At 49.6% G+C, this 17509-nt stretch overlaps 8 protein-coding genes across 8 annotated transcripts; 4 read left to right on the top strand and 4 right to left on the bottom strand.

Moving 5' to 3' along the window:
* Positions 1 to 139: 139 nt before the first annotated feature.
* N7458_009219 (prolyl hydroxylase family protein) lies at positions 140 to 1643 on the top strand (the record flags this gene model as incomplete). The annotated part of the gene is made up of 3 exons (XM_056912601.1): positions 140 to 422; positions 476 to 603; positions 651 to 1643. The coding sequence occupies 3 exons, from the start codon at positions 140 to 142 to the stop codon at positions 1641 to 1643; spliced, it is 1404 nt and encodes a 467-aa protein (XP_056761450.1).
* A 551-nt stretch (positions 1644 to 2194) lies between these two features.
* Positions 2195 to 3067, top strand: N7458_009218 (uncharacterized protein; the record flags this gene model as incomplete). The annotated part of the gene is made up of 1 exon (XM_056912600.1): positions 2195 to 3067. One exon carries the CDS (start codon positions 2195 to 2197, stop codon positions 3065 to 3067), a length of 873 nt encoding a protein of 290 aa, XP_056761449.1.
* Positions 3068 to 3433: 366 nt separating this feature from the next.
* On the bottom strand, positions 3434 to 5098 carry N7458_009217 (ubiquitin-conjugating enzyme E2 variant; the record flags this gene model as incomplete). Its single annotated transcript, XM_056912599.1, has 1 exon — positions 3434 to 5098. One exon carries the CDS (start codon positions 5096 to 5098, stop codon positions 3434 to 3436), a length of 1665 nt encoding a protein of 554 aa, XP_056761448.1.
* A 620-nt stretch (positions 5099 to 5718) lies between these two features.
* Positions 5719 to 7460, bottom strand: N7458_009216 (uncharacterized protein; the record flags this gene model as incomplete). Its single annotated transcript, XM_056912598.1, has 3 exons — positions 5719 to 6123; positions 6194 to 6766; positions 6837 to 7460. 3 exons carry the CDS (start codon positions 7458 to 7460, stop codon positions 5719 to 5721), a joined length of 1602 nt encoding a protein of 533 aa, XP_056761447.1.
* Positions 7461 to 8215: 755 nt separating this feature from the next.
* On the top strand, positions 8216 to 9052 carry N7458_009215 (putative acetyl xylan esterase (Axe1); the record flags this gene model as incomplete). Its single annotated transcript, XM_056912597.1, has 3 exons — positions 8216 to 8569; positions 8637 to 8816; positions 8882 to 9052. 3 exons carry the CDS (start codon positions 8216 to 8218, stop codon positions 9050 to 9052), a joined length of 705 nt encoding a protein of 234 aa, XP_056761446.1.
* A 487-nt stretch (positions 9053 to 9539) lies between these two features.
* Positions 9540 to 10205, bottom strand: N7458_009214 (zinc finger MYND domain-containing protein; the record flags this gene model as incomplete). Its single annotated transcript, XM_056912596.1, has 1 exon — positions 9540 to 10205. The coding sequence occupies one exon, from the start codon at positions 10203 to 10205 to the stop codon at positions 9540 to 9542; it is 666 nt and encodes a 221-aa protein (XP_056761445.1).
* A 2141-nt stretch (positions 10206 to 12346) lies between these two features.
* Positions 12347 to 14572, top strand: sit1 (putative siderochrome-iron transporter Sit1; the record flags this gene model as incomplete). Its single annotated transcript, XM_056912595.1, has 7 exons — positions 12347 to 12580; positions 12652 to 12735; positions 12792 to 12932; positions 12988 to 13091; positions 13179 to 13650; positions 13747 to 14014; positions 14193 to 14572. The coding sequence occupies 7 exons, from the start codon at positions 12347 to 12349 to the stop codon at positions 14570 to 14572; spliced, it is 1683 nt and encodes a 560-aa protein (XP_056761444.1).
* A 142-nt stretch (positions 14573 to 14714) lies between these two features.
* N7458_009212 (alpha-L-rhamnosidase) lies at positions 14715 to 17474 on the bottom strand (the record flags this gene model as incomplete). The annotated part of the gene is made up of 1 exon (XM_056912594.1): positions 14715 to 17474. One exon carries the CDS (start codon positions 17472 to 17474, stop codon positions 14715 to 14717), a length of 2760 nt encoding a protein of 919 aa, XP_056761443.1.
* Between the last annotated feature and the right edge of the window lie 35 nt (positions 17475 to 17509).

Below are 17509 nucleotides of genomic sequence, written 5' to 3'. Positions count from 1 at the left end.
AGTCGGGGAACAACCATGAATGATGATTGGGATGGAGACTGGGCGGAGTGAACCGGCAGTTAATATTTCTCGAGTCCCCAAGATCCCCGCTTGTCTCAATCGATTATCAGATCGCCAGCTTTTGTTACATCAATCCACGATGGCCAAGTCCAAAGCAGCTAAGCGCAAGCGCAATGCGCAGGTTGACCTTCCACAGAAACAAGCAAAGCCCTCATCCACATTAACACCACCTCCCGATGGTACCAATCTCGAGCCTAAGCACCTTAACACCGTTGTTTCCGAGGAAGAACTTGACATCACGGTTGAAACGCTCACGGCTCTCGCACAATATCCTAGCTTGACGAAATCGAAGGCTTGCAAGGATCTTCGGGTGGCGGTTTATGATTTCCGCCAGGCTTGTACCACAGGCGTTAACAATGCTGGTCTGTTCAGCTGCATATCGTCTAATCGGTACATGCGACTAACTATTCGATAGAGGGTGCTAATCTTACGGCGCGAATTACCGGTGCATTGACCGATGGAAAATACTTGGAAGCTAAGATTCTACTTGCCGAGATGAGGATTAGGGGTGAACAACCCAAGATCGGAGCCTTGTGTCGCTGGGTACGAGACTTGGATGTGGTCAGTGGCCTCTCGACACAACCGGGGAGTCCGATCGGGTCGTCGAGCGCAGCTCAAAGGACCTCGAGCTTCTCGGTGTTCTCGATGCCATATTGCGTGTTAGCACTCCAATCGATACCAACCCGAAAGCCGCCCTCTCCACCTCTCCTATCGCTTTCCAGTCTATCTGGGACCTTCGCCCCTCCACAGAACCTCTACCGATCTACGCCTCTGTACTCAACAAGACGATCTTGGCTGAGGCGCCGACGTCTCCTTCAGCCCTCCGCGTCATAGAGACTACCCCCGGCTCTCTCCGCAAACCTCCAAACCATCATCCTGCCATTCTATACACTACCGCACCCAATGCCGTCCCTTTGGCTCCTGTCGGCCCAACTATCACATACCATCCACACCCTGCAGTGCCGGGTCTCGGCATCGCCATGAATGTGCTCTCCTCCTCCGAGTGCAAGGCAATTATAGCCGCCGGTGAATCCGTGAACTTCATCCCTGACGCACCCCTCCGCGAAGATGGCGATATGAGCATTCTGGCTCACAACTTCTACTGGGTCATCGACACTGCTTTCCACGACCTTCTTTGGGCACGGATCTCCTCATATGTGCCCGCTTCGATCAATGGCCGTCTAGTCCGAGGTATCAATCGGCGCTTCCGTGTGTATAGATACGTCCCTGGTGCCGAGTATCGTTGCCACATTGACGGAGCGTGGCCACCATCAGGCATTCTCCCCGACGACACATACGTATACGACGCTTCACCGGAAGACAAGAAGCAGAGCTCGATGTATACCTTCTTGCTGTATCTCAATGACGAGTTCGAGGGCGGCGAGACAACATTCTTTTTGCCTGCGCCGCGGGAGGGAACACTCAATGCTTACCCCGTGCGGCCTGTGATGGGATCCGTCGCGATCTTTCCACACGGCGAGGCGAACGGGGCCTTGCTGCATGAAGGAACGGGTGTTCGGAAGGGTGCGAAATACATTATCCGAACCGACGTAGAGTACGATGTCAAGCCCTCTGAGGAGTAAAAAGCCAAATATAGAATGTGTATAACCCTGAATGGTGGACAGAGGTGCCCGTCAAAGGTGATCCATGATGATTTACGACCAAAAGAAAGTTATAGCAATTTCAAATGTTATTTTGATTGTCTATTTTCTAATATTACAATCTGTCCTATAATTGTAGATCTAATCTCCTCTTCTTCCTTGTATGTCCATTCATTCCTCGATTCCAAGGGGTATAGTCTCTTAGATTAGGCATTGGTCCCATATTTAGCCCGTCAAAGCCGACCCAACCCGTCCTCGCTCAGTAAACAAGACGCTTTGTCTTGTCTGTTTCGGATGCTGTTAAATTTATCAATCTTATTGTTAGGCTCATCTTTGTTCTTATTGGCATCGACCTCGCAGACCCGTCAAACTCGAATATAAATATGCGGCACTCTTCTGGTACCAATTCCCATCATCAACCTCTCAGTATCAAACTGTTAAGCACAATATCTTCCTATACTCACGGGTTCATTACTCTGTCCACCAATTTGTATACAACATTTGCTCTCCATTGAAGTTCCTGCAGCGCAACCATGGCTTCCGAATTTCCTTCCGAATTCGCACAACTTGCCCTTCTTATCAACGAGTATGGCCCTGAGGATCCCCTCCGGCAAGACGCTAATCGACCTCCAAAGTCCACCTTTGACGGTGGTGCGGATGGTTCGTCAGAATCCCCTGCTCCGGGACCCTCTGATGATGGTGCGCAAGGTTCTTCAGACCCTGCCCCAGGATCTGTTGAAGACACCTACCGGTACGCCGAGCTTCGACGGGACGGGTCTCACTGCCAGAAGATGATTGCTGACCCTAGAGTGGCGTGCGGAATCCCACGAATCACTCTGACCGCTGATGACCTTGAATCCCACCAATGGTCGCACACTAGGCGTCCCATCGGCCTGCCATCTAGCTACTCAGCGGACGCGTTGATCGCTCTTGGACTTCCAATCATTGGTTATGAATACATCACAATGGACTTGTGGAAGGATACTGGCTCACTATGTATTCTCTGGAAGGGCCGCGTTGCGAAGGGCGTTCTTTTCATTGAGGAGCTCCTTCGAATCGGGTCTGGACCTTGGTCCTCGGAGTTGTGCAAGGTTGCTTATGAGCAGGTTGCTGAATTGTCTACTCTTAGTACCATCTTCGTGACCCATGTTATTAATAGTGAAACGCAACCTTTTGCGCGGACGCTCTGGCAGGGACCTGGGGTGAGGGAGTTTCCTTGGGGAAGTCGAGGGTATCAGACCTTGTTGGGAACTCGGATAGGTAAGGTTATTGCTTATTTTATTCTTGGTGCTTTTGGCCAGGGTGTTAAGCGGATTAGGCGCATTGCTATTTGGTGGGCTGGCTTTCGGGCTCTGGAGCTGCAAATGCGCTTTGATATTGAGGATATTCCGGCGACTACGGATTGAGGGGTTTCAGTTTTGATAGATATCTATTTAAAGGCTTTGTATAGATATGATTAGTCTAAGTTTTCTTTTGGTGTTTCATTTTCTTTGTTTCTTTCCCCGGATATGTGGCATAGCCTCGACGAATCGAATGAAAACGTTTTGAAATTTACAAGAACATTCAAGAACTATTTGCTGTTCATGTTGTTGTAGTGCCTGACTATTTGCTTGTAGATGAAATGCAACATATTGTAAGCACCGATCATTGTGCATTGTTGGCGATGACGTTTTAGATTAAAGACTCTTAGAGCTGAGTAATTGAGTCATGGAAATGCAAGAAGACTTTGAGTGACATGCTATTCAAGTGGGTATTAATAAACAAAGAAAGTTTCAAACTTCAAACTTCAGGTCGCATTTAATCTTAATCGGCTGGGGCAGTTGCACATATGTGTCGCCGACATGTACCCAGTCTCTTGTATGGTCCTCCACCACTTGTTGAGCAAATGTCGCAGGATAATCGGCCATGATGGAATCATTCCGCAACCGCATTGTGACATGTAGCGGTTTGTCCTTTGGGAAGGTCGGTTCTCCTTCTCCTCCGCTCTTCTCCTTGTCCTTTTCGCCCTTCTCGTAACAGCCAGGGGTATTCGCAAGCAGAACCACACAATCTTCGTCGGCTGCAATGGCTGTGATCTCAACCTCGACTGCCTTGTCGAGCAGCGGGGTATACACTTCCTTGATGATATTGGTGTATGCTTCCACAGGTAAGTCGTCGGCGGAGACCAACGTCAGATGCGCGGGCTTCGTAAGGCTTCTTTGCACCTTGAAGTCTAGACCAAAACCATAGAAATCAATAACGCCCTGGAGACGGGTAGTCTGCTCACACCCAAGGTTCAACCTGACAGACTTGGGTGGACGGCTTGTAGGCTGGTGAACGGCCAGTGTAGTCAAATTCGCATGGATGTAGCCCGTTTCGTTTTGGTCGAGGACACTGATGAAACCTTCGTGTCCAGACTTGCGTTTCAAATAGATTGTCAGATAGAATGGAATGCCCTTCACGTCGCCAATCTGAGCTTCACCAAGCTTGGAGATTGGAGTGTCGCCATGAACCCAAAACTTCTCCGAACCTTCTGTCTTGTATGCCATGGTGAATTGGTCATTGGTGATAGTGATGGAGAGGGACAAGTTTTGATCATTCAACGGCTTTCCGTGGTAAAACCATACCAACGCTTGATCTGCCCGCTTCTTGGCTGCAGTTCCAGTGACTCCGTTTCGAAGCAGGATTGTGTTCTTTTTCTTGCCTACCAGATCTGCGCCTGGCTTGTTTGAGAGAATTGCCGAGAATACAACGCCGGGATGCAGGTTCCTGAGATCCAAGAGTGTCGACCAGAACTGAGGCTGCTCATAATCTTGGAGGTAAATGGCCTGGCTGATGTATTTGTTCTCACTCTCAAAATCGAGAGATTTAAGCACTTCTTCCGCCCCGAGCGCGGTGAAAGTAAGAGCGTTTGCAGGGATGGGTACGGCTGGGATCGTCGGTATGATGGGCAAATGTGGAATGTGATCCTTATGTGCACGGTACGTCTTTTCCACATGTTGCTTCACCTCCTCAAGTCTGCCCATGGTTACGAACTCCGGCTTATCAGGCCCATGGTCTTGGGGAACCATGGGCGTCACCAGGGCCTGCATCAGACTCGCAAAGAGACAGGTGATTGTGTATTCGGAATTCCAGGTTCCTCCATTCGCCTTGCTTCTAAGGATATCGAAGCACATTGTGCTGTGTGTGTCGTCGCGGATACGTGACTGGTAGACATCAACGTTCCATCGTAGAGTTCGAGTGAACAAATGCAGGACAGGCGGCTCCTGAGGGTATCGCTCGGGTATGACGAGCTCTCCGATTAATGGGAGGTGTGAAAGGGCGCCGTCGTTGGGGAACATGATGAAGTCCCATTTTGCCTTGTGGTCGGTCTCTCTTAAAATTGTTCTGAGAGAATGGAAATCATCGTTCACGTCCTGCACTTCCCTGTGAACTCGGAGCAGGCTTTGCATCGCCATATTTGCCCCGTGGGATCGACTAGGGTCGACTTGGAGATGATTCAAGTCTTTCGAAGATGACGAGGTTCAAGTTCTGGGGGGTCTGGGGGGTTGACAGAAGAAATAGGAGAGAGAAGATGATTACAATGGGAGAAGTTGAAGATATCCAGATCCAGTAGTTGTCAGATGTGAGCTTGGGATTGCCCGTCTGTGGGAGATGGTAGTGGGAAATGTCAACAAACAAAAAGAGGAAACAGCAGGAACTTTGCTCCTGCTATGTAAAGATGACTGTGAGTCACGGTAACACCTTATCAACCTAGAAATAATCTTACTTGACTCACTCTGCTTATAGACCTTGACTTTCTAGAGAGTGGTGTCGCCCAGTCTAAGCTGTTCTGGGATCCCGCTTGGATGGTTTCCACGCGCGGGCCCACTGGGCTTTTGGGGGCCATCCGCCAGGCTACAAGCTTATTCTTGGCGATACCTTTCGAAGTCGAAATATTCTTTTTTTCAAATGAAAAAAAAAGCAGAGAGATATAACTCCGTAGAGATATTGTCAATTATGTCACTGATCCGATAGTATCCTGGAGACTTCAATTTCCGAAAACATAAGCGGATGTAGACAGTGCTTAATATAACGACTACCGTGCCCCAGTCTGAGCCATCATTTGTTCCAACTGTGTAACAGACTGCTGAACTTCATCTTGACTGGGAAGGTTAACAATGAGAAGATACAGCACGTCCTGCTGCATGATCTTCTTGATGATAGTCTTTCGCTGACCCTTCCGTTTGACCTTTCTAGGGCCACGGGGCGGGCGGCCACGAGCCACACGCCTAGCGTCTTTGCGCTCACGCTTGGTATCTTTACGGTCCCGCTTTGCCTCTCGCTTGGCTTGTCTTCGTGCTGCTGGGTTGACAGCACCACCAGTGAGAAGCGAGATCAATGAGCCGCTGTTCGCGGGGTGATTGGGGTCATTGTAGCGCGAGGCCATCGATTTCCTTTCTGCCGAAGGGACAGCCAAGGAGGATCCTTGGTGTTCAGCTTCCTGAATGATTCGTAAGTATAGATGCATCAACTGTCGGTAGTAAGTAGTATTTCTCGAGGTGTTCACTCACGTAGAAAGCTTGGCCACGTCGGTCTAGGTAGTCTTGGACCCAAGCACCAGCGTTCTTGAACTTATCACGAGTGCCAGACTCCTTTCCTTTGCCTTTACCTTCTAATGCTTCGTGCGCGACCCGGTCAAGATCAGGATAGACCAGCTCCGCAGCTTCGGGAAGCTCAATCTGACCACGAGTTTGACCGCTCGTCAATCGTATATCCTTCAAGCCCTTTTTCAGCTTGGACATGTCTGCATCCGGGTTGCTATACTTGGCGACCGTCTGGTTGATGTCAAGTTTCTCGCTTGCGAATAGTGTCTTTCCTATCGAGCTGGACAGTCGGTATAGAGGCCCGCTCTGTTGGCCAGGAACTTCATCTTTAAATGCCATGATCATGGCGTACAGCCCGCGCGGCATAAGTAAGTCCTGGTTGACGCGGTCGAGGAAGGTATTGCGGCGAGAGCGGGATTGTAATTCCCGTGCTGTGCCTGCCACCACTTGCACCACGGTGCTGACAATCTGCGCGGTGACTTCGGGGACGAAGCCAACAATGCCAGCAGCCACGAAGACAACGTCAATCCATGGAGATGCCTGCAAAATGTTGGTTGGGCAATGTTTTTCACCTCTTGTACCTGCGACTGAACGAAATACAGCAACTTACCTTGCTAGCCCTGTCCCAATTGTCTAGGAACTGCAAGAAGACATCCTGGCCAATACCACAATCAGTAAGCACAGGAGCATATGCACGCACAAAGCCGCGGTCTTTGTTTCTCGGGCGGCGCTGAGGGATGATGACGGGACAGGGGATACCCCGCGGTGGATGTGGAAGGGCTCCTGCTTTTCGAACAAGCTCGCGCACCATGCCCTCCTCCTTCTTGACCTTCACATCCTCTGGTTCTGCCGCCGCAGCAGCTTCAGACTCGTCGTACGTGGGCAGTCTCACACGCTCGGCCATGTCATCCAGTTCCCATGCAGCTTCATCCTGGCCGAGCGCCTCGAGTTCCTCGGATTCTGAGCTATCGCCTTCCGAGTCATAGCCCTCCGCTTCAGCTGCCTTGGACGGAGACTTCTTCTCATCGCCCGCGTTGACCACCTGCTCAGCCTGCCCACTGCGGACAAGCTCCTCGGCGGTATCATCAGTAACCTCGACATACTCGGGGGGAGCGGCGTTGCTAGCACTAGCCGAAGAAGATGGCTGGTCGGAGCGCGACCGCGAGCGAGCAGCGTGGATGGCTTCGGAGGTCAGTCCAATGCCAGAACCCAACAGTTTCACCAATTTTGCCATGGCGGCTGATTTGAGAGAACGGAAAACCTCCAGGAATGAAACTGATGATGGCAGGTGCGGGGAGAAAGGAACGCGCGTACGTTTGGTGTCAGCACTAACCTCGTCGCAGTCACAGCCACCAACCCACACGAGCATCCCGACCCACCACTGGAGAGCCTCCCCGCGTTGGATTCAGCACCGATCAACCAGCGATCATCATCAGTCGATCGAACATACTACGTTTCCCCAGATCGCGCTCTTAGCCTGTACCGGTCTTCAGGCAAAATAGAGATTGCACCTGCATTTCTTCAGGGCAGATCAATGCGGGGAAGTACCCCTCAGCCCCAGGCCCTCCCATTCGAGTCTCTGCGCCCAAGACACTACTGAGACTCTGCTGTGTTTCACCCTCAATGGCTTGTTCTTCCTGGCTCCGTCTTCCCGAAACGCCGATCGATTCAGCCTGATTGAATAACTGAAACTTCGTCACGGCTAAATCAGGGCATGTTGCCTGCCAAGTCTCGAATGAAACTTCAACCTTAATTGACATTAGCCAAAACATTTGTTTCGGTCAAAAGGGATCATCGATGTAATCTTATCAAGATGCTTCACGGAGACATGGAAGACAAGTTTGTCTCAAGTCATGGTATGACAAGAGTTCTTCTATAAATCTGCGACGGCAATCTCGTTGTAGAGAGAGGTATAAACAAACAATACCCTCAGAGCCCAAGCCTCGAATCCAATCGCGATCCAAATATTAACTCAATCGAAAAAAAAAAATGCATTCCAAGCTCTTGGCTGCTTCACTTCTTGGTATTGGTGCCGTTGCCATCCCTCTTGAGGGGGCCATGGAGAAACGCAGCTGTCCCGCTATCCACGTCTTCGGTGCCCGTGAAACCACTGCCTCTCCTGGCTATGGTTCCTCCAGCACCGTCGTCAATGGCGTCCTCAGTGCCTATCCAGGCTCCACCGCCGAGGCAATCAACTACCCAGCATGCGGTGGACAGTCCTCGTGTGGAAGTGTCAGCTATTCCAGCTCGGTCGCCCAGGGCATCGCAGCTGTTGCATCGGCTGTGAATTCGTTCAATTCCCAGTGCCCAAGTACGGAGATAGTCTTGGTTGGATACTCCCAGGTTGGTTGAGCCCTCACTCAATGGCAAAATATCGGCAATGAGAGACAACTGACACAACTACTAATAGGGTGGCGAGATCATGGACGCTGCTCTGTGCGGCGGCGGCGATCCCAACCAGGGATACACCAACACCGCTGTACAGCTCTCCGCATCCGCTGTCAACATGGTCAAAGCTGCCATTTTCATGGGTGACCCAATGTTCAGAGCGGGACTGTCGTATGAAGTTGGCACTTGTGCGGCTGGCGGTGTATGTTCTCCTTCTCCTTCTTTCTGCGTGAAACAGTCAATTTTGTACTAACAATGGATGTATAGTTTGATGAACGCCCGGCTGGCTTTAATTGCCCTTCGGCTAGTAAGATTCAGTCTTACTGCGATGCTTCAGATCCGTACTGCTGCAATGGTAGCAATGCAGCCACTCACCAAGGCTACGGCGCTGAGTATGGATCTCAGGCGTTGGCCTTTATCAAGAGCAAGCTAGGTTAAACAGATGGACTATTCACTCTGTCTCACTCAGACTGCTATGCTTGTAAATGCTGAGGCGCCAGCAATTCAAAATGATCTAGTGATTCGCTTAGCAAATGCTGAACAATGAAGAAGATGTTATGAAACTTTAGTGCTTGAACATTATACTTTAGATCAACTGTACCTCGGATAGAGGGCAATTGTCTTGACAGGTTAACTACTTTCTCTCCCATTCTCCCCGATGCTTCCTCAGCTGCAAGGCTGCGGAATACAAGGTTTTTGCTTCGAGACTTATTTTTTTCGAGTGGCAATGGATCAAAACTTCGCACGTGGGGAATATGGCGTCAATTCAATTGTCTCGTTGATATTGGAAACCGCAAAGTCGCCTGTTCTTCAGATGCGATTTTGATTCTACCAAAGCCTCAACAGAGGATACTTCATATAGAGCAACGAAGTAAATACATGAAAGATCCCCACGGCATCCACAACTAGCGAAGAAGAACGGGCCTCATGTATCAGGCGGAGTGCAAGTCTTCTTATGCAACTTCCAGTCCTCCTTCTGACACTCCCTCGAACAGTAATAAGCCTCCTTACAGCGAGCGCAACGCTGGAACGAATAATCCAGCGAAGGTGTAAATCCACAAGCATTGCAGCTCGTCTCCACATCTTCCGCAAATTCATCCGGTAAAATGGAAATAGCAGCCTCAAGCTGTCTCTCCATCACAGCCCACCTCTGCTCTGCAGTCTCCACATCATCGGAACCGGAAACGGACACTTCACACAGCTCCTTTCGAACCCCAATTGCTCGAAGTCGCGTGGAGACTGCACTGGCGAGGACTGGGTCGGTGGTGCTCCAGCTCCATGGTGCCCAGGGGTACATATCGTTGTGCATTTGGTGGATGAACCCGCTCTCGTCGAATCGAGTGTTGAAAGAGTACAGGAGCAGCGGGACGATGATCTTGGCTTGTTGATCTGGTGGGAGTGAGACGATGCGGGTGCGGCCCTCGGTATGCTCATGGCCATTCCAGGGGTTTACCATGAAGACAGCATCTCCCGGGACGAAAGGGAGAGATTTGATGCAAAAGTGATAGTGATTTGGCTGGCCTAGATCGTCGAACTCGGGGCGACGGAGTTCGTTGAAAATTTTCACTCTTTCGTGCTGTGAGCTCGGCATTGTCTAGGATGATTGTTGACAAGATGAGGTGCGGAGATGTAAGACGAAAATACGTTGTTGGGTGTGATTCTTGATGGGGTAAACTAAGCGGTTAACTTGTGCCAAAGATTAGATTTGGATGGTGATTGGTGTAGACGGGAATCCTGCACGGTGATTGGCCCGGCCCAACTGTACTATCCTGAAGGATTTCGATCTGACCAAAATATGTCATCGGTAAATAGAACGTGGTAAATGAAAGGGAAACAAATTAAACACCAGACTTCGGCCTAGGGCGATCAGGAGTGACTATGAGGCCACAAGGCAACAAATACTGCGTCCAGAACATGTGCAGTTCCTGACCTGTGAGGCCTGTATGGCTATCGCCGAAATGGCCTACTTCACTATGGCGACGCCGATCCATCTCTTGTGCCCAACCAACGCGTCATGGGCTAGAGATTTCGACAGTGCACCAAAAGAGCCTTAATCTGACCCTCTCGCCTTTTTTTTGTTTGTTTGTTTGTTTCCGTTTGATTATCCAAAACCCCGTAGTCTTTCGGTCACGTGACTAATACAACAGCCCTGAGTAGTCCGCCTCACCTACTTGATTCACTTGTACGTCTGCTGGCAAACTTGATATTCCAGTTGGACGAGAGGCTGATGAGATGAGGCATAAGCTGACGAACTTTTTTTTCGTGACAACGAACCGATTTCATAGGTGACTCTAACGAGAGGGTGTTGCTCAGCTGGAACCCGGGCGCGGTGGCTGTGCTCCTCGCAGAGCCGCAACAAGCTGGGGCTCTGAGATTTCTATCTTCAAGATACAGCTCCCTCATACTACCGTCCATATTACGGCTACCTGAGTTGATCATAGGAATTTTCATGTGGGGACACCTTCCCTATCTTGTTACCGACTGCTTGCCATGACTTATGAGCAATACACTCCAGATCTTGCCAAGCATGAAAGGAGGCCGCAACGATATTCAACTACAAATGAGAGCTGTACCGGATATAGCGTCGGACTTACGTCGCAGAATGTACTTCAGATCCATTTCACAGCGTATCAATCTGAGTTATCCGCCCAACGGGATGATTGTCCAGCCTTGACAGTAGCCGCGAAAAGCTACCAGACCGAGCAAGAAGGACGACCGATATGCACCGCAGCACACCCGACAGTATCCCACTTACCGGATAGTGCGGGTGAAGAAGGACTGGACGATACGCCTAATCTCTTTCAACTCTCGAGGCCAACCTCGGAACCACAATGCTTGCCAGAATCAACAGACAAGCTACGTCCCTCGAAGAATTTCCACTGTCAACACTGTTCGAAAACATTCAACAGACTGTACAATCTCAAGTCGCATCTAGTCACGCATGATCGTACCATGTCATTCTCCTGTGATATCTGCAACCGAGCATTTGCCAGGAAAAGCGATGCCAAGCGTCACATGAGAACACATTCCGGCGAAAAGGATTGGGTTTGCCAAGGGTGTCAGACGGCATTCGCCCGACGAGATATGTTAAGCAGTCATCATAAATCCCACAAAGGACAGGCGTGTCTTCGAAGTCGACAAAGTCAACAGGCTCAAAGGGATGGGTTGGAGAAGAGCCAGAGTCCAAAGATATTGTCAATTTCCTCCCTCTTGTCGTAATAGAGAGGCTCTAGAAATCGAAATAATGAGACGACGACGCGGAAGTCAAATTTCAAAGCCTGATTGATTGTACTGATCTTTTTTTTCATTGTTCATTCCGTCTCATTCGATCCCTGGGTAAATGTCGCAGGCACCGAGGGCATTGGTGGCACGGCACGCTCAACGTGGAAATTGCAAATCGCGGCCAGAACGCGATGTGGGGAAATTTTTGGTTCCATGAGTGGCTGATATGTTCCGACCAAGGATCTAGTGTCTCTGAGCAAATGAATAAGATAATCTGATTCGGGCGCAGGAAAGGGTCCCTCGGCTTGATCCCATCAGATAAGATGGAAAAATGTGGATCTTTTTCCTGAACGGCACGAGTAGTCTCCGAGCGCATGGCACTCTTTCTCGAGCCACCGGCTTGGCCAAAACCCCCCTTCCCTAGAAAGATAATGATCACTCCGGTAAAAAAATTCATTTGCTCAGATACCCTGTCGCCTGCTGTTTTGCCATCTTCGGTCGCCAGTCATCATGGCAGAGATTCCCGCGGCAAGCGCCAGCACTGATCGCTTTCAGAAGGCCCTGCAACCCCAGGTTGGACCCTTCCGGGAGGTACATTTGCTTGGGGAAGGAAGCCCTGGTGTTCGTCACATTGAGATTATCGCCTCACATTTTCGCCTTGTGGATCGTGTCTTTCTCTTTCTCGGTGTCTTCCTTATCGCGTATGTCTATGGTCTAGATGGAACTGTCCGCTATACCTACCAGGTTAGTTATCTAGGAGGCTTTTTTGTTTTTGATTCCTTGAGGCAGACAAGAGACTGAAAGTTTCGTTGTAGCCTTATGTAACGCAAAGTTATGGACAGCACAGTCTGCTGGCTACAGTCAATGTTCTTCGCGCTGTTATCGCTGCCGCCGCACAGGTATGTTCATTGTTTCCTAAAGATAATACTAGCACTGGCTCACGGCAGTTGTTTAGCTCACGGCTGCGAAAATTGCAGACGTATTCGGCAGAGTCGAGCTTATCATTGTGTCGATTGTTTTCTACACCGTCGGAACGATCATCGAGACTTTCTCTAAAACCGTGGAAGCTTTCTGTGCAGGAGCTGTGATCTACCAGGTAATAGCCCCCGAGAGATTACGGACTTTATAACATTCACTGACTGCTATCCTAGATTGGATATACATGCATCATGTTGCTTGTAGAAGTCTTGATTGCCGATGTTACATCTACACGATCCCGACTTCTTTTTCTTATATTCCTACGTTGCCATTCATCGTGAGTGCTTTCTAGTCTCTCAAAGAGTATCCTTGACTAATTTGAACTAACAGATCAACACTTGGATTAGTGGAAATCTCACAACAGCCGTTCTAAAATTCACCTCCTGGCAATGGGGTATCGGGATGTTCGCCATTATCTACCCAATTTGCGCCTTTCCCCTGATCATTGTTTTGTTCCTTGTCCACCGCCGCGCCAAGGCCTCCGGTCAGCTCTGAGTCCTATAAAAGCTCACTGGACCGGTCGGCGCCAGCGTCTTGTAGTGGAGCTTTTCTGGCATTTGGGTGTGATTGGTACTATATCGCTGATTGCCATGCTCGCCTGTATCTTGGTCCCATTCACCCTCGCCGGTGGCGTGACTCCACAATGGAAAACTGCAAAGGTCCTTGCCTCACTAGTGATTGGTATTCTACTGATCCCTGTGTGGGCATACTGGGAAAGGACATGCATGCATCCAATGCTGCCGTTCAGAGTGAGTTTAAATCTTGATACAATTGGTAGAAGCAATGCAAAAACTAACATGGCCTCACATAGCGCCTTTAAGATCGCGGTGTATGGGGTGCGCTTGGGATTGCGGTCATGTTGAACACCGGTATGCTACACTGTCATTCTTGCAGGAAAATGATCTGACTTCTTCTTAGCCTGGTATGTCCAGGGCGACTGTTTGTACACTGTGCTCTATGTGAGCTTTGATGAATCCGTGCTGAGTGCGACTCGCATTACCTCACTCTACAGCTTCACGTCAGTGATTGCAGGCACTATCCTGGGTTTCATGATTATCAAGGCCCGGCAATTGAAACCTTTCATAGTTTCCGGAACGCTGCTATTTACCATTGCCTTTGGTATTCTTATTCATTGTCGTGGTGGCGCGAGTGGGTCAAGTCATTCGGGAGTCATTGGTGGAAAAGATCTTCTGGGTCTTGGTAAGAGCATCAACAACGAAAAGATAGGTTGTTGCCAGTGGCTAACAGATGCACAGCCGGTGGGATGTTCCCATACCCTGCCCAAGCTAGTATTCAAGCTGTTTCGAAGCATGAACATGAGTCTTTTGTCGGGATAAAATCCCTTTAGAAAATGACCATTTGAATTGACGCATACCAGATCTTGCTGTTGTCACTGGAATCTACCTTGCATCCTACAACATTGGCAGTGCTTTGGGGAACACCATTCCCGGTGCCATCTGGAATCAAGTACTTCCGGCAGAGTTGAACCGCAGGCTTGGAAATGCGACACTTGCTGCGGAGGTTTATGCACAGCCACTACTTTTCGCTGATGCCAACCCAGTAGGGACGCCCGACAGAGACAATGTGATTCTTGCCTACCAGAAGACACAGCGTCTACTTTGCATCACTGGCATCTGTCTGACGATTCCATTGATTGTTTTCGCTCTTTTTATTCGCAACCTGAAGTTGACGAAAGAGCAGATTCTTGCCAAGGCTGAGGAAGAATCCACGTCAGACTCCGGCTCAGAGAGAGCCTAAGTATGACGACGTACGATTTGAATCTCTGGCTACAATTATTGCTTGTTTGATAATTCGAGTTCTCGGAGCGATGTCAAACTTTGATTCAGAGATGATTGCCACAATCTCTAACTTTAATCTATATTTATCTGCATCATGTAACTTATACTTCCTTTTGCTCAGTGGCGACCTTCCGTGCGGGTGGCTTGAACAATGTTTCGAGTGGAGTCGGGGGCCATGGATCGGCTTCAAATTGACACGATAGATCATAATTTCCAGAATGTAGGAGGGTGCCCTGCCGATCCTCTGCAGTGGTGTTCTTTTTTGGTAGTATCACTAGAGCAGAAGAGTTGGGAGGAATCTGAAGCTTCATCGAGAAGACCGAATCATCATCCAAATTCCAGGAACATTTGATCAACCCATAAGGGCCTTCATATTGAATGCTGGCGCTGCGAATCGTGCCACCTGGGATTGGCTGAACTTTGAACACTTTCCAACCAGGCTCTATCAAACTGATTCCCCCAACATATTCATGAAGCCAATTGATGACAGAGCCCAGGGCATAGTGATTGAAACTAGTCATCTGACCAGGATTGACTGTGCCATCTGGGAGCATGCTATTCCACCGTTCCCAAGTAGTGGTAGCACCCATTGTGACAGGATAAAGCCATGAAGGACAGCCAGTTTCGAGCAACATCCTGTATGCAAGCTGGTGCCACCCAGTCTTGGACAGTGCGTGTGTCACAATAGGGGTGCCCGCAAATCCTGTGGCAACTCGGAATTTCGCAAAGCGCACTTTTCGAGCCAAACGTTCACCGGCATTCTTGATCTGATCATCTGATGCAAACAGCGAGAATACCAAGGCTAACGATAAGGAGGTTTGGGTGTCGCACATCACCATCCCCTTGGGAGTAATGTATTTCTCTTGGAACACCTGCTTGAGGCGGTTATGATCTTGCAGATATCTTTGTGCGTCTTCCGGGAATTGGAGAACAGTGGCTGCCTGGCTGAGAATCCCAGTCACATAGACCAAGTAGGCATCAGCTACATACACGCCATCTGTCTGGCCATTTCCTGGATCTTCAGGCGGAGCTGATGGGTCCAACCAGTCCCCGTGTTGCCATAATGAGGTTGTCCATAGCCCATCCTCGCCACGAGAACAGCCTTTGTCCAACCATGATTTCATACTTCTATATTGTCGAAGCAGTATATCTCTGTCGCCGAACCATCTATACAAAGCCCAAGGGACCAGGATAGAAGCATCGCCCCAAACAGCCTGCGGTGGGCGTGACTCTTTCGCAAATTGAACGTTGGGCACTATCATCGGAGGAACGCCGTTCTCTTCATTTTGTTCCAAAGCAACGTCGACAAGCCAATCAGCTAGCATGCCGTTGGTGTCATATAAAAAGTTCGCAGAAGGGCTGAAGACTTGAATGTCGCCAGTCCAGCCCAGGCGTTCATCGCGTTGAGGGCAATCTGTTGGAATAGACAGGAAATTTCCGCGCATGCTCCAGACTGAGTTTTCATGTAGTCTGTTGAGCTGGTCGTCAGAACAAGAAAACCAACCCGTTCGTTTCATATCGCTGTGGAAGACAATGGCCGTGATATTCTCTGCGCGTAGTGGACAACGTTGGTCTTCTGAAGTCCATCCTTTGATCTGGACAAATCGGAAGCCATGGAACGTAAAGCTAGGAGACCAAGTCTCCAGCTCATCACCAGAGCTTAGGACAATATCGGTGCATCGCGCGGCCCGAAGTGGACGCATGCAAAGCTCTCCGTGTTCGAGGACCTCCGCATGTTCGAAAATCACGGCATGGCCAGCTAGCTTTTGCAATCCACGAATACATAATTTGCCCACCAAGTTTTGTCCGAAATCAATGATTTGGTTACCAGATGGAGATTTAAAGATTCTCTGTGGGCTTACCTCCTGTGTCGCACGAACAGGGGGCCCGTCTGGCGCCGAAAATGTGATAGAAGGAAGAGGCAAGACGGTGACTTTCATCCATTGAGTGCCCGATCGAGCTTCGGCTCCAGTTTTCCAGCCTGGTTGATCTTGTGTCCTATCATAGGTCTCACCATCGTAGATCTCACTGCTCACTATAGGCCCCGTGTTCCATTCCCACTCTGCGTCTGTTATCACGACTAACGACTCATGCTCGTTAAAAGAAATTTCCAACTGAGCGATCAACCCGATGTCCTTGCCATAAATCTGCCGTCCTTCTCTCCACAGACTTGATGCAAACCAGCCCTCGCCAACTTCTGCTGCAAGGAAATTGGCTGAGTCACTCCGAATGAGATCTGTCACGTCGAAGACTTGGTAGGCAATGCGAAATCGATAGTCGGTGAAACCTGGAGCCATAAAATGGTCGCCCACACGAGTTCCATTCAGATAAGCATGGTAAACACCTTGCGCAGTAACGTAAAGACGTGCTTTGCTAATGCTTTTCCTAACTTTAGGGACATCGAAAGATCGCCTTAACAGCAGAGGTTGGATCGGCTTGTCGGGAGAAGCTTCTTGCTGGCCTGTGATCAACTGAGCGCGCCATTCTTCTTTGTCGAGTAGGCCTGTCTCAACTGAAGCCCAAGCTGACCATTCCGTGGCAGTGGGTATCTCGCAGCCTTTGAATACCCCTATTGATCTGACACGAATGATAGCCCTTTCCCGGGAGCTCAAGGGTGAAGCAGGCCATGGCACACGAACCGATTCGGGGGAGTCGACGCGATATGCTCCCACGGTACCCTTGCGTTCGAGTTCGATTTCATATCTCTTCTGTTGCCAGTCTTGAATACTGAGATCGTTGTACAAAAAGCGCCAAGAGATACGAGGCGTCGGGTTGCCTATTCCAAACCCATCTTGGCGGCTGTCGAAGGTGGGAGTTTCAAGGGAAATCTCGGAAGTGATTTTGATCTGATCTTCGGCCATAGAGCTTGAATAATAAGTATTCTTTTGCGAATCCA

This window comes from Penicillium daleae, assembly GCF_028827525.1.
Source record: "Penicillium daleae strain IBT 16125 chromosome Unknown utg000008l_segment0_segment0, whole genome shotgun sequence".
NCBI lineage: Eukaryota > Fungi > Ascomycota > Eurotiomycetes > Eurotiales > Aspergillaceae > Penicillium > Penicillium daleae.
Note: the sequence above shows the minus strand (reverse complement) of the source record. Positions and strands in the feature narration are given on the sequence as shown.